Raw genomic sequence first — 26,223 nt, 5'->3', positions numbered from 1 at the left:
GGGGTCTTGGTCAGCTCTGTTGTACTAATAGAGTACGCTTTAGTTTTAAAAGAACTACTTTTAGATGTTTTATTGGAGTTAACAACAAAAATATAAAATAAAATAACTTCCAGATGGTTAGTGCACAGTGAGCTAAGTCACCCCTTAATCTACAACCGCAGTCTGTAAAGGGAAATCACATCACTTCTTGTACAGAAGTGTCTTGTACAGTCTGTATTATGTTGTCTTGTATAGTATAGTGTTATTTAAGTCACAAACAGCTGGAAGCAAATTCCTTGTGTCTGTCAACACACTTGGCCAATAAACCTGATTCAGATTCTGATTCTGAATCTTCCCATTTTTCGTCCATCCATCCTTTCATGCTTTGTTTTGTAGTGTGGCATGCCACGCTTTGTGCCTGTATCATTTGTGCTCGTATCAGAACTTTGTATCAGTTCTCAGGTTTCAGTTCTGTCTCTTTTATAAATCCGCTAGACTCCTTCACCGAAATCTTTGTGTAGACGTGCTACTGATTGGTTTAGACAGCTTGCTTATTTGTTTGGGACAGGACCTCTGCCGACTGTTTAGGAAACAACTGCATCATGTTCAGATTCAGACTTCAGAGAAAATAAGACTTTGTAATTACGTGATAGCAAATGGCTCAAGCAGGCAGCTTCAAAGAGACCTGCTGTCTGTGGTACATATTCACAGGCAATATGGCTTTCCTGGCTAAGCTGGATGCTTTCCACTCTCCTGTGATTTTGGTTGTAAATGTGCTGCGGAAGCTCAATGCCAAGATACCTAAACATAACAGATTTGACACAAAAAGGGAATTAAAAGGGCAAGTGCAAGACTAATGGTTACAGTTGTTGTACTTTATTATTTTCACAGCTTTATTAAATTATCCATTTCAGTTCCTTCATTTCCAAATCTCCCACTCGCTTCATCATCTCCAGTAAGTGTTTTATCCTCATTAACACAGTCATTCACACCTTTGGGAAATTTAGCAAAACTGACTTATTTATACTGGTATGTTTTGGACAGCAAGTGGAAACTAGAAAATCCCCTTACAGGCAGTATCCCAAACTCAAAATTAGGGCCCTGGAGCTGTGTTGCAGGTATGCTATCGACAGAGATATACAAAAAAATATATTTACACCCTTATCCAGAAAAACTTACCTTGTTTATTCAAATGAACAGCTGAGAGTTAGGGGCCTTGCTCAAGGGCCCAGCAGTGGAAGCTTCGTGGTCTTGTGATCACAAAGCCGAAATGATTGGTTCTCTGTAACCTATCCTTAAGGTTCACTTCTGACACCATGTATAATATTCTCTATAATTCTCTTAATGAACACGCAACACACAGTCATGTATAACTGACATGGCGAACGCCATTTTATTATTTTTCCTCATCTCACCTCACGCGCCTCATGGGCAATGAAGTCCCTACCATTACAATAACCACTGAGCCGAGCTAATATTTCCCAGTAAGCTGACACTAAACAATCAGTTGAACTCATAAAGTACACCAGATCATTCAGCTGCATTCAGCATAAATCTTTTTCTTTTGGAAACTATAATACTTGTAAAATATAATGACATATTCTATTATATACAAGTAAAATATGGATCCTGGTATATTTGCACGAGTAACCTTAGTTTTATCAAGATCATGGTACAAAACCGAGCATTTACACATGCAGAATGGTGTGAGAATACTTCTTTAATTATCTTTAACCTGAGCGGAAAAAATGGCAAAAATCCATCGAACAGTAGCCTTTATTCTGTTCAAACCACTGCCATGCATCAATGTGGTGTACTTTTTTCCTTTTAAATGTTTCTGTCAACAGTTAGAGATATTTTTGTTCAGAAATGCTTCCATGCTTTTGTTTTCTAGCGTAGCATGCCGTCCTCTTTGCCCTTAATTATGTTGGCCAACATCCTGTTCTTTTATTCATGTTAGAGATGCATTAACTCACTAGACTGATTGTGCGTGCATACTCCTCTTCTAGTCATTCCACATGTTTTTCTGTTGCAATGAACTCTGGTTTCTGACTGGGTCGTTCAAAAATGTTGACCAACTGAGCAATTATTTAATCAGCCAGTAAGGTTGCAGCAGCACAATGTATAACATCATGCAGTACATCTCCAGATTGTTAATTAAGTGTTCACATTAAACATGAAATGAATAAAAAAATATTTTAAAAATGTTCAAAAGGCTGGTTTGACTATTTCAGAAACTGCTGATCTACTGGGATTTTCTGGAAGTTTACACAGTAGCCTCATATTCCTGCTGTTATACACTTCATTTTCCATAAAATCTTTCAACTCAGCATTAGAAGGAAGTACCTTATAAAGCTTACAATAAAGTAAAAAGTAAAGAGAATACCAGGATGCATTACTTTCCGCCTGCTTCTGCGAGTACTCCAAATGATCTTTTATTCCTGGAACAGAAAATCTGTGGAAAATATCTGTTCTGAATATGGAGCATACTTTGATTTCTACCCATTTGCCCAACCAGCTGCAACATTTCCCTGCTAAATAAATGTATGACTTTGTAGGGCAAAAATAAACCACAGAATCACCACAGCCAACCTCAGCATAATCCAGAATCAAAATATGACAGTTGAATGATCTGTTTCCAGGGCAGAAATATTTTTTTAAAGATCCTGTTCCAAAAAGAAGCTACAATACCAGACACATTTTTTTTAAAATATCACACACATTATTATATTACCAGTCGTCTTGCCTGTTCTCCTGATGTACCCAAAAAAGAGTAATGGGGACGTTCGTAGAGAGAGTGGACGTCAAAATACATAAATAGGATAAATCATAAAAAGAATATGTTTCACATTAGTAATGTGCTTTCCGTGTTTGCTAATACTGTTAAACAACTCCAAAGTACATATGGGATATACTTATAGTATATTCATAGTATAGTCATATTACCTGGTCCTTGTGAAATATCACTAAAATATCATTTTCTTTTGAAATAGAAAAGAAAAGTAAGACGCTTGTTATGGGGTAGCACAAATACTTTTTTTTTTACTGTCATTTGCATACACCTGGAAATGGAACGGTCAAAGGAGACTTTAATATGAATGGAAAAAATGGATGGATCCCCTTCACAGGCATTATAAATTTGCCTGCACTGGCATTATCTGTTGTCTATGGGACTGTTGACGCTTCATATGGCAGTGTATTTGGGAGGTTCCACAGCTGAGGATCAACAACCACAGAGTCTCTTTGTCTCACTCACTTGGATCAATCTCTCCTGTTTTTATCCTGGCAATTAAAGCTGGAGAAATCCTGAGATATAATCCCTTTAGATTTAATCATGAGGGGGAAATTCGTGGATTTGGCAGCCTGTTTGAATCCAGCAGTAACATAGGATAAAGGCCAGAGTCTCAATCAAAGAGCGTAGACCGAAGGAAAATGAAAAAGAAAAGTAAATGGTATATATACTGTGAAGATGCAGAAACAGAATATCACAATTTCCAACATGTCTCACACATGATGCTAGGATTCTGCCAAAGAATTTCCATTTGCATCTGCAAGGAGGATTAGTTTAGAAACATCACCTAGATTTGTAGCTGTTTTGTGTTGGTGTAAAAGTAAATAATATAAATGGATATGTTTATGTCTAGGGGGGCACGGTGGCTTAGTGGTTAGCACGTTCGCCTCACACTTCCAGGGTCGGGGTTCGATTCCCGCCTCCACCTTGTGTGTGTGGAGTTTGCATGTTCTCCGCGTGCCTCGGGGGTTTCCTCCAGGTCATCCAGTTTCCTCCCCCAGTCCAAAGACATGCATGGTAGGTTGATTGGCATCTCTGGAAAATTGTCCCTAGTGTGTGAGAGTGTGTGTGTGCCCTGCGATGGGTTGGCACTCCGTCCAGGGTGTATCCTGCCTTGATGCCCGATGATGCCTGAGATAGGCACAGGCTCCCCGTGACCCGAGGTAGTTCGGATAAGCGGTAGAAGATGAATGAATGAATGAATGTTTATGTCTAGTGGAAAGAGAAATCTGAGTTCCAGGCCATGTAGACATTTTGTATTTTATGGGCACTGATTGATTAAATTGAGTTCATTTTGTATCCTTGAAATACATATCCAAAGATTTTTGGAAATTCCATCCAATGTGTATGTGGCTGAATTCAACAGATTTAAGCCATAAAAATGTGTTTTTTGCCAGCTGCCAACATCATGTTGGGTATGGAGCCTGATTTTACAAAAGTTGTGGTAAAAATGAGCAGCCTAAAACTTAAAGCTGTCATAAACCTGGCTTGAATAATGTGTTTTTCTCACCCAGAGTTGTTGGAGAGCTATGTTCAATATCAACACAGGCTGTAACCTAATCAATTCACTTTTGAATCAGATACAGGCTGTCAAAATAAATGTAAAGTTACTACGCTGTCACATCAGCAGAGCAGAGAAGAGTACTGAATAAAGTTATATAAAGATGACATAATCCGACAAAACATTTCAATAACAAGAAATTTAGCGAGTCGATTGAAACTGAATGAATTAATCAGTGATCATTTCCCAGTGATGAGGATGAACAGAGATCAGTCGAGTGAAGAAATGATGATGAGGCTTATGTTTAAATATTTCCAGTAAATTTTACCTCATGTGATGAGACAGATGCTGATAATCAAAGTGATTACTCATTTCCTTTTTATATGTAAAAGTACTGTACTCAAGGTTAGGTAAGCACAGACTAGCTTTCAGCAATAAAATATTGAGTATAAAATTATCATTGTAATACTAGCCATCTGAAAAACATCTGTATTTGACTTTAGATAAAAGTTTATTCTCATGATTTTAAACTAGTGCCATGTCAGTCCATTCAGAAGCATTTTCTGTTTCACATTTGAGGCAAGTTCATGACACGTCATCATATCTATCACGCTTGTTCTTTCACTCAAATGTAGGCCAGAATCATGGATGGATAGATATACAGACATACAGGCGTAAAACCTGAAAACAATCATTCACATCTTTTCCAATCCATGTCCGAGAATATTCAATTCAATTCAAGTTTATTTGTATAGCGCTTTTTACAATGGACATTGTCTCAAAGCAGCTTTACAGACCATAAACATAGAACAGAAGATAAACATAAGGGGTAGTATAAAGAATTAATATAATAAAAATTCAAAATATATATAGTTCACAGTGTGTATGTATGTATGTATGTATGTATGTATGTATATGTATTTATCCCCGATGAGCAAGTCTGAGGTGACTCAGGCAGCAGTGGCAAGGAAAAACTCCCTTAGATTGGTAAAGGAAGAAACCTTGAGAGGAACCAGACTCAAAGGGGAACCCATCCTCATATGGGTGACACTAGATGGTGTGATTACAAATATACAGTCAGACAAGGGTTGTATTGGTGTAGGGATCACATGGAGTTCAGATCTCCTCTTAGTATCACAGAGTCCAACTGGAGCTGGTAGATTTGTAGATGTCTCAGGATTCTCACAGAGTTGGCCTCATCTCAGTGGAGGTCCAAAAAACTTCATCGCACGGAGGACGATCGGAGCTGGTACAATGTCTGGGTGTCTCGGCATGGGTAGAAAAAGAGAAGAGCAGTGCAGAGGGATTAACATATTTGCTGTACATAAAAATGTGCAAGTCTAGTGTAATAGTGCACAATATAATGGGATGTATTATGTGTACGTCTGACTAAAGAGATGAGTTTTTAATCTACATTTAAACTGGACACTATCAGAACACTATCAGAAAGACTATTCCAGAGTTTGGGAGCTAAATAAGAAATAACAAAGGAAATACCCATTGTCCTGCATATTTTGTTATTTCCCTCAATCCAAGACACCTGATTCAACTTACAAGCTAATTAACAGCCATTCCTGAGTTGAAATGGGTGTGTTAGAGCAGGGAAAACACTCAAATATGCAGGACAAAGGGAACGTTTGGTAACCTGTAGAGTAAACTGATAAAAACTGAGATACTGGATTATTAATTTTGCAATTTCTGAGGCAAAGAATTGGCACATTTTAACAAATTGGACCCAGAACTCTGTCTTTATTATTGTCTACATATTGATATCAGTTGTTTCTTGTTCTCTCTGGCAGCTCAAAGCAAACATCTGTCCTGGCCAGAAGAACAAGTTGAGGTGGATCTTGAGTCCACCAGAGACAGATAAACACATGCACACACAATGGACTGGGATGCATGTGATCTAGGTGTGTTTAGCTCCTCTCAAAAGTTATGTACTAAACTATGTAGTAACCTTGTATAATAATACAAATGTATTTTAAATAAATAAAGATACAAGACTTTTATTTGTCTGGTAATACTGATGATTCTGAAAGTCTCTGGAGAGACAAACAAAGCTGGTAAAATGTGAATCATTTCACTTCTTTTATTGTTGTTTCAGGCATCGCCTCTGTTACTCTGTGCCATAATACCCAACCCAAATACTTTGCCCTCAAATTATGTTAACTCAAGTTAAAAAAAAAAAACAACCAAATGTTATAATTAGTCATGGAAGATATTTTGTATCTTGCAATTGTGATGTAATTTTATTCAGTTGTGACTTGTTTCTTGTAACTATGCTTTCACTTATTGGGTTATTTGATGATATTTTCTCATTGTGGCAGAAACAAGGTTCCTAACTTGAATAGTGGAAAAGAAAGAAGAAACAGACACTATATAGAATGCATTCCCATTTTTGTAAAATATTCCTTAATTAAATTGAAATTGATCTGAAGCCAGTTTAATCAAGTCCACTAAAATACTATTAGAGCCCAACATCACAAAAGTCCATAGTGTTACCTCCTCATAAAGTGGTTAATCAGTATATAAAACAAGTGTAGTCTAAACCCAACAAACATGAAGGATCTACGTAAAGAACAGTAAGCAGAATATTCCCACCTGACAGAAAGACAAGAAACACAATAATCATTAGAAATAAACATCATCAAATGATGTCAGATTGGGATTTATTTTTAAAGCCAAGCTACATATTGAAAAATAAAAGCTTTAGCTAATAAAGTGCTGAGGTTTTAACATGGGGCCATATTCTTCAAGGTAGTGAAGCTTGGCCAAGCTTTCCTGTACAAATTGCTCTTTTCCCTTAAGTGGAAAAAAGAACCTCAGCCTAAAGAAAAACACTGGTGCTTACAGGTCCCTGCAGAAAAAAGTTAAATTCATATGCCAAATTGTGTGAGTTGTTTGTTCTCAGTTAGGAATTTATTTCAAGTATTTAAGTGGAATGTAAGTTAACATAAAGTAGAAGGTGATTTATTTAATGTTACCGAATGACAAACAATCTTTTAGAAACAGCCACATAGGCAGTTGATGGAAAAATGCTAACAATAGACTTTCAATCTCTTTATGTCTCTGGATCATCACAACTATCGAATCCATTTCAGCAGTAGCCCTCCCCTTTTTCCAGTGCATTTGCTGTTGACTATAAATATGGCTGTCAGTCCAGGTTAAGAGTTTTCCGCAGGCTTCTGGAGTGGTCAAAAAGCCCTCTGGGGTTTTTAAGTGTTTGGAAAACGGACTCATCTCCCAACTACATTTACCTATTTACTTTCTCTTTCTCTCTCTCTCTCTCTCTCTCTCTCTCTCTCTCTCTATATATATATATATATATATATATATATATATATATATATATATATATTTTTTTTTTTTTTTCTCTCTCTCTCTCTCTCTCTCTCTCTCTCTCTCTCTCTCTCTCTCTCTCATTTTCTTTAAGGAATTCCAGTTTAACTTAAGGGGATGAGAACATTTTATTAACTGTGTGCCAGGAAAAGAGTCACACATTAATGCAGGGTGTTGAGTAGAAAACAGACAGTGAAATTGAAACCATACAGTCAAACATGTATTGAGTCGAACATACTTCATTTGCTTTATTGCCAAAATTTATATAAAATGTTGCACAACCTTTGTTGTAGGGGTACCAGTTATTAATCCAAAGAAACATGGTGATTGATTAAGGCTAGTTGCTTTTAGTATCTGCTGTCCAGGTGAGTATTAGTCATAGCATCAGATCTGGGCCTGGAAGTCAGGTGACATGATGATTCTAACTTTTAAATCTTGCCTGATTTGTTAATCTGTAAAGCAGTTAGTTCACTCAAAAGAACTGTCAGTAAGTGTCACTGCTAATGCATGCAAGCTTGTCTCTTTACCTGAGAATGTTGGGGATAAGTGTTGTCTTGGGATGATTTATGATTACGCTTGTGGTTCCTGCATGTTGTAACTTTGTGTGTAAATCTATTTGTGTGTGAGTGTGTGCATGTGTGTGATAGGGATTCTTTATCATTGCCAGGGGATTTTCCATCAGCAGAACATTAGACAGAAACAGATGCTCTTCTAGCTCAAAAGCCAGGACACTGGAGTGGAGTATCAAAAATAACCCCTCAAAGCATTACATTTTTTTTTCCTTTTTCCTTTATGCTTTTTTGCTGGCTTGGCTGTTTCTTTGTTTACCCATTTTAGCATTAATGGCTGTTCCATTTTATGTTTTATCAACGGGTGTACTTAAACATTCCTGTCTCCAGATTTTGCATTTTAGATTAATGTTGCGATGTAGATTAGGTAGACATTTCCTGTTCTTGTTTGTACAAAGCATCAATCCAGAATATATAGTATTAGAGAAGTGAAAACCTCACCTGCAAAATGACCCCTTATTGCCACTGGGCCCCATAATGCAGCTATGACATCATTTTTTTTTTTTTTGCTATTTCAGGTTTCTGAACATTTATTCTAATAAACATATATGGTCTGAATATTATCACACCTAATGTGCACAGAGAAATAATTGGTTATTGGAAATTAATTGGTTCTAATCTTATGTTGCTATAATATTCTGGAGTCTGACCCAAATACTGTTTATTGCTCTGTTTATATTTAATTGTATAAGCCTTTTTATTTTACATATGGAATTAAATTATATTGAGTTCCCATAATTATTGTTACTTATTTTAAACATTTTATTCAGCTACTTCTATGAATTGTTCAGAAAATACAGTGAAACTAATAGGAAAGTTATGTTACTGACAATTAGTCATTGGAGTTTAGGGGATCAAACACCCAAAACTGACTATATTTAATAACCCAATTACCATGTGTTGATATTGTGTCTTTTCTGAAGACTCTTATTCATGATGATTTCCCAACAAATCCTCAGAGGTTAATGTGAGTGCAACCTGTACTCATAAGACCTAAAGCTGTTACAGCCAGCTTTTAGCCCGAACTCCAAGCAGTTAAACAAACCATCTTACAATTAAACCATCAGTGTTGTAGTTTAGGTTATGTTGAAGGTTATGGATAAGATTGGGATGACATTTTCAGAACCAGCGGAGTGCCAACTGATAAACGCTCTATAAGTCCTATAACTACTAGTTACACTTGATTATTAACATGTTGAACATGTTGAACTAGTTAAACAATTGTTAGAAATGAGGATGTGTCCTGGGTAGGTGGAGTATCAGTGTCCAGCACCTAACATTTTTCAGCACTCAACCAGATTCTTTCCTTTTTCTAGTAATTAACAGTGATTTAGTTTTTGTTTTCTGTGCAGTGTGACTGGAGCGAGTCTGTCGGCCAGCTGGGAGTGAGATCTGCCCAATCACACTTTGTTCCAACACCTTGGTACAGGATGTTTTTTAATATGTGGATAATCGTTATTATGTTGTATATTACTTTTGAAACCTGTCTGCCAGGAAATTGAATGAATGTGTGACACTTTTATATTTTTCCATGTACCCTATGACGTTCCCTACAATGAGTTAATGAGTTTTCAAGATGTATTTCTGAAAGGAATTTTTCAAATTTAATAACTCTCAACCATAGCCAAGACAGAGAAAGAGCACTGGGCTTCCAATGTCTATGTTAGGTATTACAAAGTATTGTCTTAATGTATTCCTAAAAGTTTAAATCACACAAAAACAGTGCCATATGTGACCATTTCATTTAATCTCTGTGGAACAACTATTTTTAAACTACACAATTTTCTATTCCTGTGTGTTACCAAGTATGATTCACTAAATGCTACTGTTATTCTTCCATTGCCATCAGATCACCAGGAACACATCAACTCCAGCAGTCTTTAACCTCTCAGGGAAAAATATGTAAGATCCAGTGTTTCCCATAATGTTTATCCCTCTGCCTGTCTGTCCTTTTCTCTATCACTCTTATCACCCTCTTTCTCCTTCTTGCAATTTGTCATGCCCCATCTGTCTGCATGCACTTGATCGTAATTCTGGCACAGAAGCAAATCCTGATGGAAAACATTAAAATATAATTCATGGTGTGTGATGAGTCTGCAAGCATGCAGATAAGACTAATGTCTCTGCTACGTAACTGTCTGGCCGTCCAGATGTTTTTCACTCTTTTTTCTTGTCTATTTTAGCATCTGTTTTTCTCTGCTGTTCTCTGAACAGGATTATCATGAGTGTCATTTGTATCTTGAGAGTGGAATGGTTACATCATTAGATGATGCAAGGTGATGCAAGAGGTGATTTCTGCTCAATACCCTCCCCACAGATATATATATATATATATATATATATATATATATATATATATATATATATATATATATATATATATATAAGCATTGGTTTCAGTAAATATTATAAATTATTCAGTACAGCAAAATACAGTGACTACACTGAATTTGTAATTTATATAGATATAAAAGTGAGGAATACAAGTCTGGGCTACCGATCAGGCCAGAGTGCCTTGGGTTAAAACCTCTATGATTAAACAATGCTCATAGATGGTGCATACACAACACACTTAAGGGTTCCTATAGTTGTTGCTTTAGACTTTATCTGACACATATAGATTACAGTTCAGTTATTTTCTACAAATATTAGTTATAAAGCTGGGGTCAGACAGCAGCAGAGAGGGTCAAGGGTCTTGCTCAAGGGATCAGTGGTAGCAGCTTGGCAAGACCTGGGGCTTAAATCTTTTGATCAGTAACCCAGAACTTTAACCACCACCACTGTCCCAGAGACATAAGTGAAGATCCTTTCAAGGTTCTACAGTGTAACCTTTTGTTAAAGATTGTACAGAGAAATCATTGATTACATAAAATCAAGCAGTGATTTTAAAGTTTAAAAACAGTTACCATAGAAGTCTATTGTAAACCAATATGCTTTGTTATTTCAGTGAAAAATTTCAACCCTTAAATATATCATCTCTTCAAATATCCATTGATCCAATCGTCTTTTTTCGGGCTAGGGGTCTTCACAGCGAATCATCTGTTTCCACCTAACTCTATCCTCAGCATCTTCTGCTTTTGCACCAATTACCTTCATGTCCTCTTTTAACACATCCATATATCTCCTCTTTGGCCTTCCTCTTGACCTCTTACCTGACAGCTCCATCTCCAACATCCTTCTACCAATTTAACGATCACCCTCCTATGTTCAAACCATCTCAATCTGTCCTCTCTGACCTTGTCCCCAAAACAGCCAACCTGAGCCGTCCCTCTGATGTGCTCGTTCCTAATCCTGTCCATCCTCGTCACTCCTAAAGAGAACCTCAACATCCTCATCTCTGCTTCCTCCGTCTCTGCTTCATGTCTTTTCCTCACTGCTAAATTCTCTAACCCATACAGCATAGCTTGTCTCGCTGCTGTCTTGTACACAAATATCAGTTAATTTTAATATTTATATGTTTGTTATCTCTTGAAAAAGATGTCCCTCTGAAGTTTCTAAAACATGCCAGTAGATGGATTGGCTGCTTTAAATTGCTCTGAGGTGTGAATAAGTATGCAATGGCTTGTGTGAATGGTGTCATGCAATGGACTGGTGTCCCATATCTGGTGTATTTCCTACACACACCTAATGTTCCTTGAACAGGCTTTGGATCTACGGCGGTTCCAGTGGTTACTGGAGATTAATAAACGAATCTCTATTTTTGTCCCCAAACTTAATGTTATTAATACATTTATCTTGTGGTGATTTTTTTTTGGATTCTACTAAATTGCATTTCGTCTTGTGATTTATAAATTACAGTATTCTGTAGAGGGTTAAGTGAAATATGAATTGCCTGCCAAAGCAGATTTGATGCAAAACAATAATTCCATGTGGGCCAATTTGTTCTTACCCAGAAATGCTTCTGTAAATTAAGTCTATAAGTGTTTAATCTGATGTACACCATTCAACCATTCGAGTACTTTTAGAGCATGTAGCTCAGCCTTTCTGAGCAGAAATCGTACATATGAAATCCTATAGAAAAGCTATGGTCAGCCAAATGGCCAGTATTTCTGTACAATGTGGTTTAACACATTTAAAAGTAAATTATACAAAACACAAACATACTACACATTATATACAGCATATGATAGTCTATATACACACTATATGGCCAGGAGTGTGTTGACACCTGACCATCACATTCATATGAGGTTTGTTGAACATGCCATTAAAGAAATAATCTCTCATTTGCTGCTATGATAGCTTCCACTGTTCTTGGTTGGCTTTTCAATAGATTTTGGAGTGTGGCTGTGACAAACACTCCTAAAATCCTAAATGTTTTTTTATTTTGGTTTGTCCATCTGTGACAGCATTTACAACACCAGGGTCATCAGGAGGGCCCACAACACAACGTCTTCACACTTCTGCCATCTGGGACACGCTACATGAGTGTGAGATCAAGGACAAAATGACTCAAAAACAGCTTCTATTCACAAGCCATTAGACTCCTGACCAACACTTAACACCACTACCTCACACCCCATAACCCCCTCTGACTGCAGCCACACAACTCACTGAGCACCTTAATCTGTATATACTGTATTTTTCCATACATTTCATTTCCATTATTTATTTTTATTCTTTTTGTAAGGTCGACATGCAAAGTAAGAAATTCATTGTAAGGTCTAAACCATTGTGCTTTCACTGTGCTCATGACAATAATAACCTATTGAATCTTGAATATTGTCCTCTCTGATATATTTGAGAACTAATTTTGTTCACGGGGGCACGGTGGCTTAGTGGTTAGCACGTTCGCCTCACACCTCCAGGGTTGGGGGTTCGATTCCCGCCTCCACCTTGTGTGTGTGGAGTTTGCATGTTCTCCCCGTGCCTCGGGGGTTTCCTCCGGGTACTCCGGTTTCCTCCCCCGGTCCAAAGACATGCATGGTAGGTTGATTGGCATCTCTGGAAAATTGTCCGTAGTGTGTGATTGCGTGAGTGAATGAGAGTGTGTGTGTGTGCCCTGCGATGGGTTGGCACTCCGTCCAGGGTGTATCCTGCCTTGATGCCCGATGATGCCTGAGATAGGCACAGGCTCCCCGTGACCCGAGGTAGTTCGGATAAGCGGTAGAAAATGAATGAATGAATGAATAATTTTGTTCACCTGTTCCTTGATTCCCTATATCTCTGACTGTGTCCACCTGCCCTGTTATACATTTATACATAAGTTTCCTTGAATGTTCTCATGCTTCTCTGTTTAGGTTCACCTGTTTCCCTTGATCAATTAAAATAATTCTACCCGCTGTATTTCTCCATATCTGTGCATAAAGTCCTGTTGTCAAATGCTGTCAATTCCTAGTACATTGTAGGGTTCTGAGTTCCTTGTGGCTATTCTGATTTCGATACTGGCATGTTCGTTTGTTTCTGAGCAAGGATTATTCTGTTATCTCTGTCTGTATGCTTTTGACCTCTGCACTGAAATCTGGCTTTAATTTTTGGATTGCCCCAATAAAGCTTTTGCAGAGACTACACACATGTGCTTTGTCTCTAGAGATTGTACATATGGTGAATGTTTAGCGACTTCATACACTAATCTAAAGCCTGATTCTACATATTAGAGTAGAACAAGAAAATCTCTTTGTGGCTAAGTTGCAAACATCTTATATTCGCTAGACAAGTATGAGGATGGACTGTGGGATCGGAAAATGTGGAAAGTGATGTTTAAAGCTAACTAAACACCTGGAAGAACATTATGACATCCTTATACTCCTGCCACTGAATGTTTAGGAATCCACCCACTAGCATCTCTAAAGACTATAAGGTTGATTCATTCTCAAGTGCCTGTTAAATTAGTTTACATTACATATAAGAATTGGAACTGGATATATGCCATTTATGTACTGGTGGCAGAAGATTCTGAAGAAGGAGCAAGTGGTAACTGTGGGGCTCGTGTGATTTACTAGGCAGTAACGCTAATATTCCACCTGCAATGCATTTAAGCCATGGGCAGGCATTTTGTTGGCCACTCCTGTGTTTTATTACTCTGACAAAGACCAAGGCAGAAAGAGGGCAGCATGTGAGTTTTTCCATTTCTCCTTACAAAGATCCAGCATCTGTGTTATGCATCTGCTTGTCATCAAATTACTAGAAGTAGAAAGTGGAAAAATGATCCTGATTAAAACCAGTAAAATGATCTTTAGTGGTGTGCTTCATGCTTTTCATTTTGCAGAGAATGTCCAATTATAATAATTATTTCAGGGGTCATATGAAGGCAATTCATTATTTAATTAGACTGTGTTAAATAAAACCAGAAGACAAGTATATATTTGCTATGGTGTCTTTTAAATCTGTTTCATGCCAAATTCAGGTAAATAATAAGCTCAACTTCATATAGGGGAAAATACATAATTTACGACATTATTTACTATCATTATATATTAGGTACACACACACACACACACACACACACACACACACACACACACACACACACACAGTTTCTTTTATTCTTTTTTATGTGTAAAGAGTCATATTGCACATTATGGGTCCTGTGAAATATCATGCCTTTGTCGATCTTTCATGCACATTTAAGTTGTAAAGCTGCTCTCTCTATTGTAAGATAAACATACATGCCAAAATCAGATTATATTGAAAGAGATTCTTTTTAGGGTTTTTATATCTCTATAATATCTGCTGTAGGTCTACAGACAAACAGAACATGGCTGTAGAGCCACTACCTCACTCATGATTTCAGAGCCTCACATTGTGATGACATAAGGATTTCCAATTTCTTTCAGAAAAGTTACTGTGACTGAGGTAATGAGCAGTTATTACAGGACTCTATTCACTTTGGGAGGCATAAAAGCCTCATTTCAGAGCTTACAAGTGGATAAAAAAAAGTCCACAGCAGACATCATCTTAGTTGACTATTATATGACATAGACCATAGGTCTGAACTTATTATACAGTTTTTCATTCTAAGGCATATTGATTATAAATTAATCCATGCAGTGAAATTAAAAGTATGTCATTGTGATGGTGAGGAGATCTTGACCACCAAAAGAGAGATTTTAAAGGGATAAATTATACAAATGTATTAAAAATATATCAGAATAAATAGAAAGAAATACACTGCAGGAAAATCGAGGTGTAGGCTGTCTGCTTTTGTGCTGGTGTTAATAAGGACAGCTACTTCACAGTTAAATCTGTTGGAGATGGGCTGGCCCTCATTACAGAGAGGCTGTCATTCCTTCCTAATGATTTATAGCAGTTGTTAAAGAGAGTGAAAAATGAGCCTCAGATCAAAGATAAATAATAGGAAAAGGTGAAATGAAATAAAAGTAAAAATTATTTTTAGAATTGGAAATAAAAGAATAAAAATTTCCTTGTATGTGTTTCCTAATGTAAGCGCAGTTTAAAGTAAACAGTCGCATAAATTCTCAACAAAAACATCATCTGTTCTTATTTTCGTAGTTCTCTCAAAGTCCTTAAAGTACTACGTTTGATAATTTATCGTGCCTTAATGACACTTTTCAGCTTTGTAGTTTCACCTCACACAAAAATCTGTATTTTCCATCACTTGATTAATATCTGGTCTTAGACAGGATAACAGCTTCGTAGAAGATGAGGTGCCGAATGGAAGAAAAGCCAAAGCAGAAGTCATCCACGTCTATTTTATGAGGCTATAAAGGAGCGGTAGTGGCCCGCTGGTCCCTGTATCTCAAGTTACCGGTCTTGTGCTGGGTTTTCTTCATACACAGCACCACCATAGCAGTGACTACATGTCGAAGAGAGTCACCAGAAAAGTATGGGTGGGAAATTATTCAGACATTAGTCTCTCAATGGTGGCAATTCATTCTTTTCATTCTCTGAAAATGTGTTTTTCACTCCCTGTATAAAGCATCACACATAGACACTTTCTATAAGCTATATGGTATTTATAGATAATTTATTTGTTTTATGTTTTTTTAATGCTGATGAAAATAATTGCCCTGTAATTATTTAGAGTTTAAACTTAAAATTAAATATGAATTTAAGAATTAAACTCCAAAAGCTATCTCACTTTTGTATTCCGAATTTCATTTAAATATGTAGGATTTATGGAAGCTTTGTGGTGCAGCAGGTTCCTGTGCACTGTTTACTTTTTACTAGAAATCAGTCCCATTTGTCGGATGTGCTGGGCCAAGAAGTCCCGTCCATAGATGCCCCACCTAGCAACTTAAAGGACTAAAGGGAACTGCTGCTTATGTCTTGATGCCAGATACCACAGATTTTGGTAAGAATTTCTTGTTGTCTTGTGGAGTCTGTGCTTGGATGGGTTTTGGAAGGCACAAGGGCGACCTACATTATATTAGGCAGGTGGTTTTAATGTCATGGATGATCAGTGTATGGCACTATTCTTCTGTTAATAAAATATAATACAGCCTTTTAAAACGTGAATGTTTTAGAATGTGAAATTTCAATTGGCTTAAACAACTGAACAAATTAAACATATTATTGTATTTATTTGATCTTTAATATTTTCTTTATACAGGTAGCTGATTCAATGAATTTGGAAAAAAGAACCAATTCAAGCACACAGAAAGCTTGCGTCTCATGGGAAAATGGTCACAGATGTTGTCTGTGTGTCCCACCTAATAACACAATACTAAATAGCCATCTGTCTGCTGACTGCAGCGAAGTGCTTATATCCATGTGTCTGGCAGCTGTGTTAGGGAGGGGGCAGTTTATGTAACACAGCAAATAATATCAGTATCGCCATGTGTACACAGACTCAGTGCCTCCAAATTATGAACATCTATCTAAATGAATCTGTTTGTGCACTTTCCTACAGCTTAGAAAACATATCTGTTCTTTGAAAAAGAGTTCACGCAGTCCAGGTTCCTTTTCATGTTGTATTACTTCTATGACTAAGTTGGACAAGTGCTTTTGAAAGTTGACTTTGTCCTGGAAAAATATCTGGATGGAAAATAACTACAAGCATAAACATTAGGAAACATTGTTCATCATTTCTGTTTTGCGAGGAAGAAATGGTTACATGCTTTTTTGTTTGAAAAAATCATTTAAAAATAGGCATAAAACACTTGAGGTTTGAACACAAAGATAGATAAATAAAGAGATGTAGCAGAGGAAAAAATAAATCAAGTGTGAAAACAATATTTTATTAATATGTTGTATGTTGTATCAGCAGTGTTTAAAATGCTATAGTTTTTCCCCCATTGCGTGGCCCAACTTTTTGATCCTGTTTGACCATAATCTTGTGTCACGCAGCTCCACTCATGGGTAATCATATATTTGTTACTCTGAGAATACATAATTATACCAATTATGACCATATTGACGGATGTAGACTAGACAATGCTGGAGAAATAAATGAACTTTATAGATCGGCTGCTGATAAGAGTTATGAGGCCAAAAGCAGTGTTGAGAAATCAGGCACTCAGTAGCATTGACTAATAATCTAAATAAGTCTAAGGAATGATTAAATTCAATTAAAATCAGAAATGATTAAAATCTAAATTTCCATGAAACAATGATTTATAATTTCACTCAGAACTTTGCTATAATTTTTGTATTTATATGATATTGTACAGTATATTCAACCTTAAGTAAACCTAGGTCATAATATTAAATGCAAAGTTTGTGTATTTCCTATCAGATAGTCAAAGTTGTTTGCTTTCTTTTTTTTGTTTTTTTTTTTCTAAAAATTGTAGTGCAAGCTTTTTTAGTTTAACACTTATACAATTAATTTTTGCAGAAGCAGAAGATTTTGATTTTATTTATTTTTTTTATTTAGAGCAGCAAACCACTCCATTTAGTGCAGGAGAGATATTATGGCACATAACGGTAAATGCAACAAATAATAATGGGGGTTTATTGTGGAAGGGATTGTATTTAGTTATCTGTGTAACACAGAGAGGAAACACAGGTGCAAATGCAGTTCAAAGCTTTAAGGAAGATCACAAAACTCAGGACTTCTGGTAGTTCCCAGAATATCTAAGTCCACTAAAGGTGGTAGAGCATTTTCTTATTTAGCTCCCAAACTCTGGAATAGTCTTCCTGATAGTGTTCGGGGCTCAGACTCACTTTCCCAGTTTAAATGTAGATTAAAAACTCATCTCTTTAGTCAGGCGTGCACATAACACATCCCATTATATTGTTCACTATTACACTAGACTTGCACATTTTTATGAACAGCAGATATGTTAATCCCTCTCCACTGCTTCTCTCTTTCTACCCATCCCGAGGCATCCAGACATTTTACCAGCTCCGATCGTCTTCCGTGCGATGAAGGTCTCGGACCTCCACTGAGATGAGGCCGACTCTGTGAGAATCCTGAGACATCTACAGATCTACCAGCTCCAATTGGACTCTGTGATACTAAGAGGAGATCTGAACTCCATGTGAACCTTACACCAATACAGCATTTGTTTGACTGTATATTTGTAATCACACCATCTAGTGTCACCCATATGAGTATGGGCTCCCCTTTGAGTCTGGTTCCTCTCAAGGTTTCTTCCTTACCAATTTAAGGGAGTTTTCCTTGCCACTGCTGCCTGAGTCACCTCAGACTTGCTCATTGGGGATAAATACATATACATACATACATACATACATACATACATACATACATACATACATACATACATACATACTGTGAACTATATATATCTTGAATTTTTATTATTCTTCCTTATTATACTTTTATTATACTTTATTTATACTTCTCCTTATGTTTACCTTCTGCTCTATGATTTTGTTCTGTAAAGCTGCTTTGAGACAATGTCCATTGTAAAAAGCGCTATACAAATAAACTTGAATTAAATTGAAACTTGAATTGAAGATAAAGGCAGAGGTATCCAAAACACATGTGTGGGTCAGTCAGTATATTGTGGAAACAGAATATACTGTACTAGGCAGAAACAAACCTATGAAACCAGAAACAGGCAAAAAACAATCACAGACACAGGCTTGGTACCATAAACTATCACCGTGCACCAACTGATTACACATTTATAACATTTGATTAAAAGTTTTGATAAAAAACTTCATATATCTGAAAGGACTTTAGGGTACATTACTTTATGAGACAGTTCTTCATAAACCAAGATGAAAAAGTGAGGTGGTAGTGTTATGTCAGAAATGTTTGGCTCAGTATTTGACTATTTTGTTTGGCTGATTCATCTGTTCCAGGGGTCTCTGTTTGTTAAACAAGACTACTGTATGCTTTTCTGTTTTCTCATTGAATTAATGTACCCATTAGATTGTAGATTATAGAAGTTAATTCAAGTCTTTCACTCTCTAATTTCTATTTCAAAATAAAAAAAAAAACTTGAAAAATAAAATGTATAGTAGCCTATATCTCAAGTCAAAGTGTGAAAGACTCTCAGCTTAATGGTCCAATCTGTCAACCAAATGATCCTGTGTGCAGGCGAGCACAAAATACCTGAAACAATAGTTATAGGGCTTTGTACTGACAATAGGAGTTGAGTGGCCAAAAAAACACGCATTGTGGTATAGCATGATATATTTCTGAGTACTGGTGTGAGACTGTTGTGCTGAAATGTTGTCACCCTTGCACACTTTAGGCATTATAAATATTATATAGTGCGTAACATGTCATATTCCACTACATTTCACTGAGAAGTGGAACGATTCATTTCTTATTTATTGCATACACAAACAATAATGCACAAAAGAACACAATATACATTTAGCTGGCATAATCTATATTTTTAATAGCTAGTTTATATACTTAGAAATTAAATTATGTTCTTATCCACTAATGTGGATATTTTTATCTTAAATGGAGTTAAATGGCATGTATGGGCACAGATGTCATGAAGCAAAAAAAGGTATAAATATTTTATGCAAATAAAATAAATGTAAATATATAAATGCCTGAACACAACTGCTGAATAATCACACTCTCTTTGTCTGTCTCTCTGTCAGTCTTTACTTGCCTCTCTCACTTTTGACCTAAAACTTTCTTTCTATGATTTAATCCTCTCAAAACGAATTGTAAGATTTTCCAGGCATGGCGCATGACCTACTTTTAAAAGACATGGTTAAGTAGCCTGTGGAAAACAGCTAGAATTGAGTTTATCGTGCTGGACTGCACATGCAATTACAACACTGTGGTTATATATTTTATTGAAAATGTTCAATTCAATTCAAGTAGAATTTATTTCTATAGTGCTTTTAACAATGGACAATGTCTTAAAGCAGCTTTACAGCGCATAAGAGACATAATACAAAAAGTTTAATATTATACAAAGATTAATATAATACAAGCGTTTAAGATTAATATGAGACTAATTTGAATGTGCTTGTATGATGAGCAAACCTGAGGTGACTTAGGCAACTGTGAAAAGGAAAAACCCCCTTGAGATGAACCAGACTCAAAAGGGAACCCATCCTCATTTGGGTGACACTGAAGGGGGTGATTATAAATATACAGTCCGACAAATGTGTATTGATTCGGAGGGTGTTGTCCTCAAAGACCACATGTAGTTGGCATCTCCTCTTAGAGTGTAAGAAATCTTCATGAAGCAGAATCCAGCTGGAGCTGGTACATTTCTAGATGCCTCAGTATCCTCACGGGGTACAATCACTTGATGCCTCAGGATGGAAAGAAAAAGAGAAGCAAGTGGAGAGGAATTAGCATAGCTGATAGCACTGATAATGATAATTTGATCAGATGTGCTGGAGCACACTGTTATGTGATGGATTATCTGTATGCCTGGCTAAAGAGATATGTCTACATTTATACTGGTAGAGTGCATCTGAGATCTGACCACTGTCAGGAAGGCTATTCCAGAGTTAAGGAGCTTAATACGAAAACACTCTACCGCCTTTAGTAGTCTATGATATTCTGGGAACTACGAGAAGTCTTGAGTTTTGTGATCGCAAAGAGCGTGTTAGAAGACTAGTTAGATATATGGGAACTAAACCATTTAGAGGGTTTACAGTATATGATCATATTTTCTTGACTTGACAGCTGTATTTTGGACTAACTGTTTCTGGACTTGACAGCTGTATTTTGGCCCATTTATTGAGGATGTAGGACAACCACCTAGTAATGCATTATAATAGTCCAGTCTGGAGGTCATGAATGAATAAACTAGATTCTCAGCATCAGATAAAGATAGGATGTTTCTTAGCTTGGCAATATTTCTAAGGGAGAAGAATGCCTTTTTTTTGTAATATGGGCACTAATGTAACACCCAGTTTTGTCAAGATAGTAGTAACAGTACATCCCCTTTAATGGAAGTTGAATTCTGAGAGTTTCTCACTCACTCACTCTCATTCATCTTCTACCGCTTATCCGAACTACCTCGGGTCACGGGGAGCCTGTGCCTATCTCAGGCGTCATCGAGCATCAAGGCAGGATACACCCTGGACAGAGTGCCAACCCATCGCAGGGCACACACACTCTCATTCACTCACGCACTCACACACTACGGACAATTTTCCAGAGATGCCAATCAACCTACCATGCATGTCTTTGGACCGGGGGAGGAAACCGGAGTACCCGGAGGAAACCCCCGAGGCACGGGGAGAACATGCAAACTCCACACACAAGGTGGAGGCGGGAATCAAACCCCCAACCCTGGAGGTGTGAGGCGAACGTGCTAACCACTAAGCCACCGTGCCCCCCCTCTGAGAGTTTCTGTGTATTGTTTTTTGGACTGATAAGTAATATTTCTCTCTCATCAGAATTTAACAATAGAAATGACAGACCATCTAATCTTTTTCATCTTTAACACACTCGGTTAATTTAGAAAATGTAGATATTTCATCTGGTTTTGATGATGATGGTTTCATGATGGTTTTGACTGGGTATTGTCAGCATAACAATGGAAACTGATCCCATGCCTACTAATGATGTTTTCCAATGGAAGATTATATATTGAGAAAAGGAGAGGTCCTAAAACTGGGGCATAGAGGACATTCAACTCGATAGTTCTCCATTTAAACCTACAAAATGGTATCAAAATGCATGTAACTTGTCCTTTTACCTGGAAGAATTGCAGGTGACTCAGCTATGCAGTGTTGTAACAGAAAATGGCCATGTTGTTTGTTTTAAGAGAATGTCTTTATTAAATAAATCCATTCACCCAGTTTCCAAGAAAAGCCTGGTGTGTCCTTTACACACACACTAACTCTCTCTCACACACAATACTGTATATAACATTTACCAGACACCCTTATAAAGAGTGACTTACATTGTTTATACAATTGAGGGTTAAGGGCCTTGCTCTGGGGCCCAGCAGCAGCAGTCTGGTGGACATGGGAATTGAACTCAAAACCTTCTGACTGGCAGTCTAGCACCTTAAACACTAGGCTACCACATCCCAACATGATTCTATGATATGGACAGGCATGCATGTTTTCTGTTTTTATTAAAAGCTGGGCAGCACAACGGACTAGGCAAAACATGAGACAGGGTGATGACCAGGCAAACAGCATGTAAATATAGATATGCACACAACAAAAGCCTGCAACTGCCACGGAGAAAATGTAGGAGCAAGACATTTACACCTAAGCAATTGTAGAAATGACTAAGTTTTCCTCTGACAAAAAGATTTTCTAGAAGAACTGTTTTTAATTAATAGAATGTAATAAATACAAACTCATTGATTCTGTTAAACCATATAAATTCCTCTCAGTCTCCAGGAACTTTGCTGGTGTCTTGAATTTGAACAAAAATATAAATTCCTTTTTTTGAATTGTCATTCATCACCATGGGGAAAAACAGAATGCTCTGCCAGGTAGTTAATGGATATTAAATACAGTTGAGTATACCATTAATCAAAACCTTGCCTACAATGAATAAATATAATTTTAAAAGTCTGGTAAGCAAGCTCCCTTGAACTGTTTATTATATGATCTGGTGTCAATAGTACCCTTGCCTACATCCTCACCTCATTACTGGATTTCACTTTGTTTTATCCGATCTTTATTAAAACCCTTTACTGCACAGAGATGCTTAATGATATGTTACAATGGATTACCAAAGCTTTTTGGCTATAGGTTTGGCTTTGTGGTTAGTGGTCTAAGGGCCCTTCTGAAGATTGATGGCATCAGGAACTTTGCTAAGTACCCTGACATTGTATCCTGAATATTTGGTTAAGGGTTGGCTGTAGATGGATTTTTTTAAAAAGATTATGACACGCGTTCAATAAACACAGAAATGGTTTCATGGAACAAACCGTTAATGGTTAACAATGACTGTCTCACTCCGTGGAATTAAACTCGTGGAATTAAATCTGTGGGAGTTCACTTATGCAAATCCAGTGTGAATGTGTGACATGAAGTTTGAAATCTTCTACATTGAGGAGTGGGCTAAAATTCTTCTCCAAGCATCTCAAACCTAGTTGGAGATACATTAAAGAAAGATGATGAACTGTGGGAATGCCTATGGTTTTGAAAAAATTAAACATGCATGCTTCTGGGTGGCCCAGCAGAAAATCTTCCCAAATATGACTCCCGTCAATGCTACAGACATTAGTGGTTGGGTGTCAATTATTATTGGGTGGAATCCCTTATTAGTTTGGCCTAGCTCACTGGCCAAAATGTTGGCATGATGATCAGAAGGAGGTGTGTTCAAATCCCAGGATCACCAGGCTGCCACTGCTGAGTTCTTGAGCAAAGCTCTTAACGCTCAAATGCTTGGTTGTTTTAAAACCCAAGAGAAAAATGCACTTTGCTAAAGATGTAAGTTTGGAAAACACTTGATTGCTTCATGTATGTTAGAAAAATATTGCTTTGAAATAAAACCTAATCTCAGAATATGAGTAAAAACACTTGCTATTCATTTCATGCATTACTTTTAGATTTATATTTCTAAATAGAAATTTATAAATCTAAATAATCATTTTTGATTTTTTGAGGCATGCCTAGAATTTATGATTTGGCAAAGAGACAGAGGATAAGTTTAATGCAGAAAAGGTATAGACATTAGAGTCAAATAAAAAAGTTTTAGTTATAGGATGATATTAGAGATTAATTGGAGTCTACATAAAATTGGAGGAGAAAATGACCTATCAGGAATAACGAGTGTTTTTTTATACTCTGCCTGCAAGTTTCAAACTCTAAACAAACTGATTTGTTTAGAGAAATAGATAGAGGTTTTTAATCCTCTGAACTTCATGTGAGACATTGTATGGATGTTATTAGCATTTTCCATCCTGTTATAGATACAGTTTAATCCTATTTCTTCAGAATAATATAATAAACTACTCAACTTTCTTTTATTGAAATATTTAAATTTGTAGCCAACTAATGAACATCAAAGGTTGGTGTACAGTACACTTCAGTACTCTTGCATCATTGAATCGTGAGGTTTTATTCATTACTGGAGCTTGATGTGATTATCTCCAGTATTTTTTCTTTTACATGAATTGATTGGTAGTGACAAGCAGCACATGTATTGTTATGTAACACAAGTTGTTAACTATTCCAAACCATGCCGTGCTTGATAATAGAAATACGGTCTGAGACAACCAGTTTAAACAAAGCGGGATAAAAAACAGATTACCTCTGGAGCATGTCTTTATTCTGGAGTTGAAATTAGTGCAAAATATGCTCCACTTTTCTATAGCCCATCCTTGAAACAAAACAATTACTGTCACCAAAATCAACGGAAACAATCGCTGTCCAAAAGAGAGGAGATTGAGCTAGTTAACCTCAGATTTCCCCCTTGTATGAACTGCCGGATACATTTTTCCTAAAGGCCGTGTAAAACACAAATGTTTTTGACTTTTGAGTTAACACACTTGTGGTCCTTGAGATAATATTTTCCACACAGAAGTATGAAGATCAAACAATTCAGCTTCAAAACTACATGACTGCATGGGAGTAAATATAGAAAAATGTTTCTGTATGTGGTACAAACCTTCATACAAAATATGAAATTTATCTGAAATACTATTTGAGATGCCTATACTGCTAAATATCAATGCATTATAATTTCTAATAAATTAAATATATACCTTTCTTCTTACAATATGGGAGCATGTGAAAATAAATGACTTGTATATTAGTTTAACAAATTGTTGTTAACGATGATGTCATAATGTTATAACTTCATTTTCATGGGTTCAATACAAACATATCATATAAACATCATGACTGTGTTAATGACTGGCTTATGACCTTTTCTCATACCTGTTCAAATTACTTGATAATTCATTTATGTTATGAGCCCAAAACACACACATCAATAAGTATGGCAATTATCTACATCATCAATTCCCCTTATTAAATGAGTATTTTCCTCATTTTGTCTATGTAACATAAAAACTTTTGTGATGTACATGTATCTTTATTCAGTATTTGACCTTTCCTGAGCAAATAAAATTACCTTTGTTTATCTGCCCTAATATGGGCAATATTTCAAATTTAACTGCCATCCAAGAAAAGAGGATAGAAAACATGAGTACAAAACTAGCAACGTTATTACCCAAAAAATAATCACAGACAGTTTGTTACATCATTATTGTATAAGTCATTGCAATTGTTAGGCTTGTGGTTTGTATCAAACTACTTAATATTACAAGCAGTAATCAGAAGCCATCACAGTCATTGTCACTGACAATTATTCAGGATACAATGTTCCTGATAATGTTGTTAATAATTTGAACACACATGCTTGTATTACCTTATATACAGATTGCTTTTAAAAAGTGCTTGATATTGGAACTGTTATAATAAAAAATGTTACTTTAAGTATTATATCCTCTCTGAGAGAAAATGTATGTTGGTTTAGGCTGTAGTTGCTGTGGTTGGCAAAAGTTCATTTATGGACTTGGTTGTAGCAGGATGATATGTAGCTGCCAGTGATAACTGGCATTCACAATGTCCTCTGTTACCATTTCCCAGGGATCGGGACTCCACACTCATACCAGCCCACAAACTGATGAGGCGTGCGCCTGCCGATGGGCCCAAAATTGACAGGCTCTTGTCTATATGAGCGATAATAACCTGAAATACAAAAAAAAGGGCACTCGGTTCGTGCTTCTCATGGGAAATATGCACTGATGCGAGAATAAAAAGTAGTG

At 36.6% G+C, this 26,223-nt stretch overlaps 1 protein-coding gene across 1 annotated transcript in view; it reads right to left on the bottom strand.

Moving 5' to 3' along the window:
* Nucleotides 1–24,490: 24,490 nt before the first annotated feature.
* fndc1 (fibronectin type III domain containing 1) overlaps nucleotides 24,491–26,223 on the bottom strand; it is a 36,243-nt gene continuing 34,510 nt past the window's right edge. The window contains exon 22 of the mRNA XM_060866366.1: nucleotides 24,491–26,146. Within this exon, the coding sequence (XP_060722349.1) occupies nucleotides 26,031–26,146 (116 nt within the window). The 3' untranslated portion in view covers nucleotides 24,491–26,030. The remainder of the gene's footprint in view (nucleotides 26,147–26,223) is intronic.

This window comes from Tachysurus vachellii, chromosome 3 (assembly GCF_030014155.1).
Source record: "Tachysurus vachellii isolate PV-2020 chromosome 3, HZAU_Pvac_v1, whole genome shotgun sequence".
Taxonomy (NCBI): domain Eukaryota; kingdom Metazoa; phylum Chordata; class Actinopteri; order Siluriformes; family Bagridae; genus Tachysurus; species Tachysurus vachellii.
The sequence above is the reverse complement of the archived record's forward strand: the minus strand, read 5'-3'. Positions and strand labels throughout refer to the sequence as shown.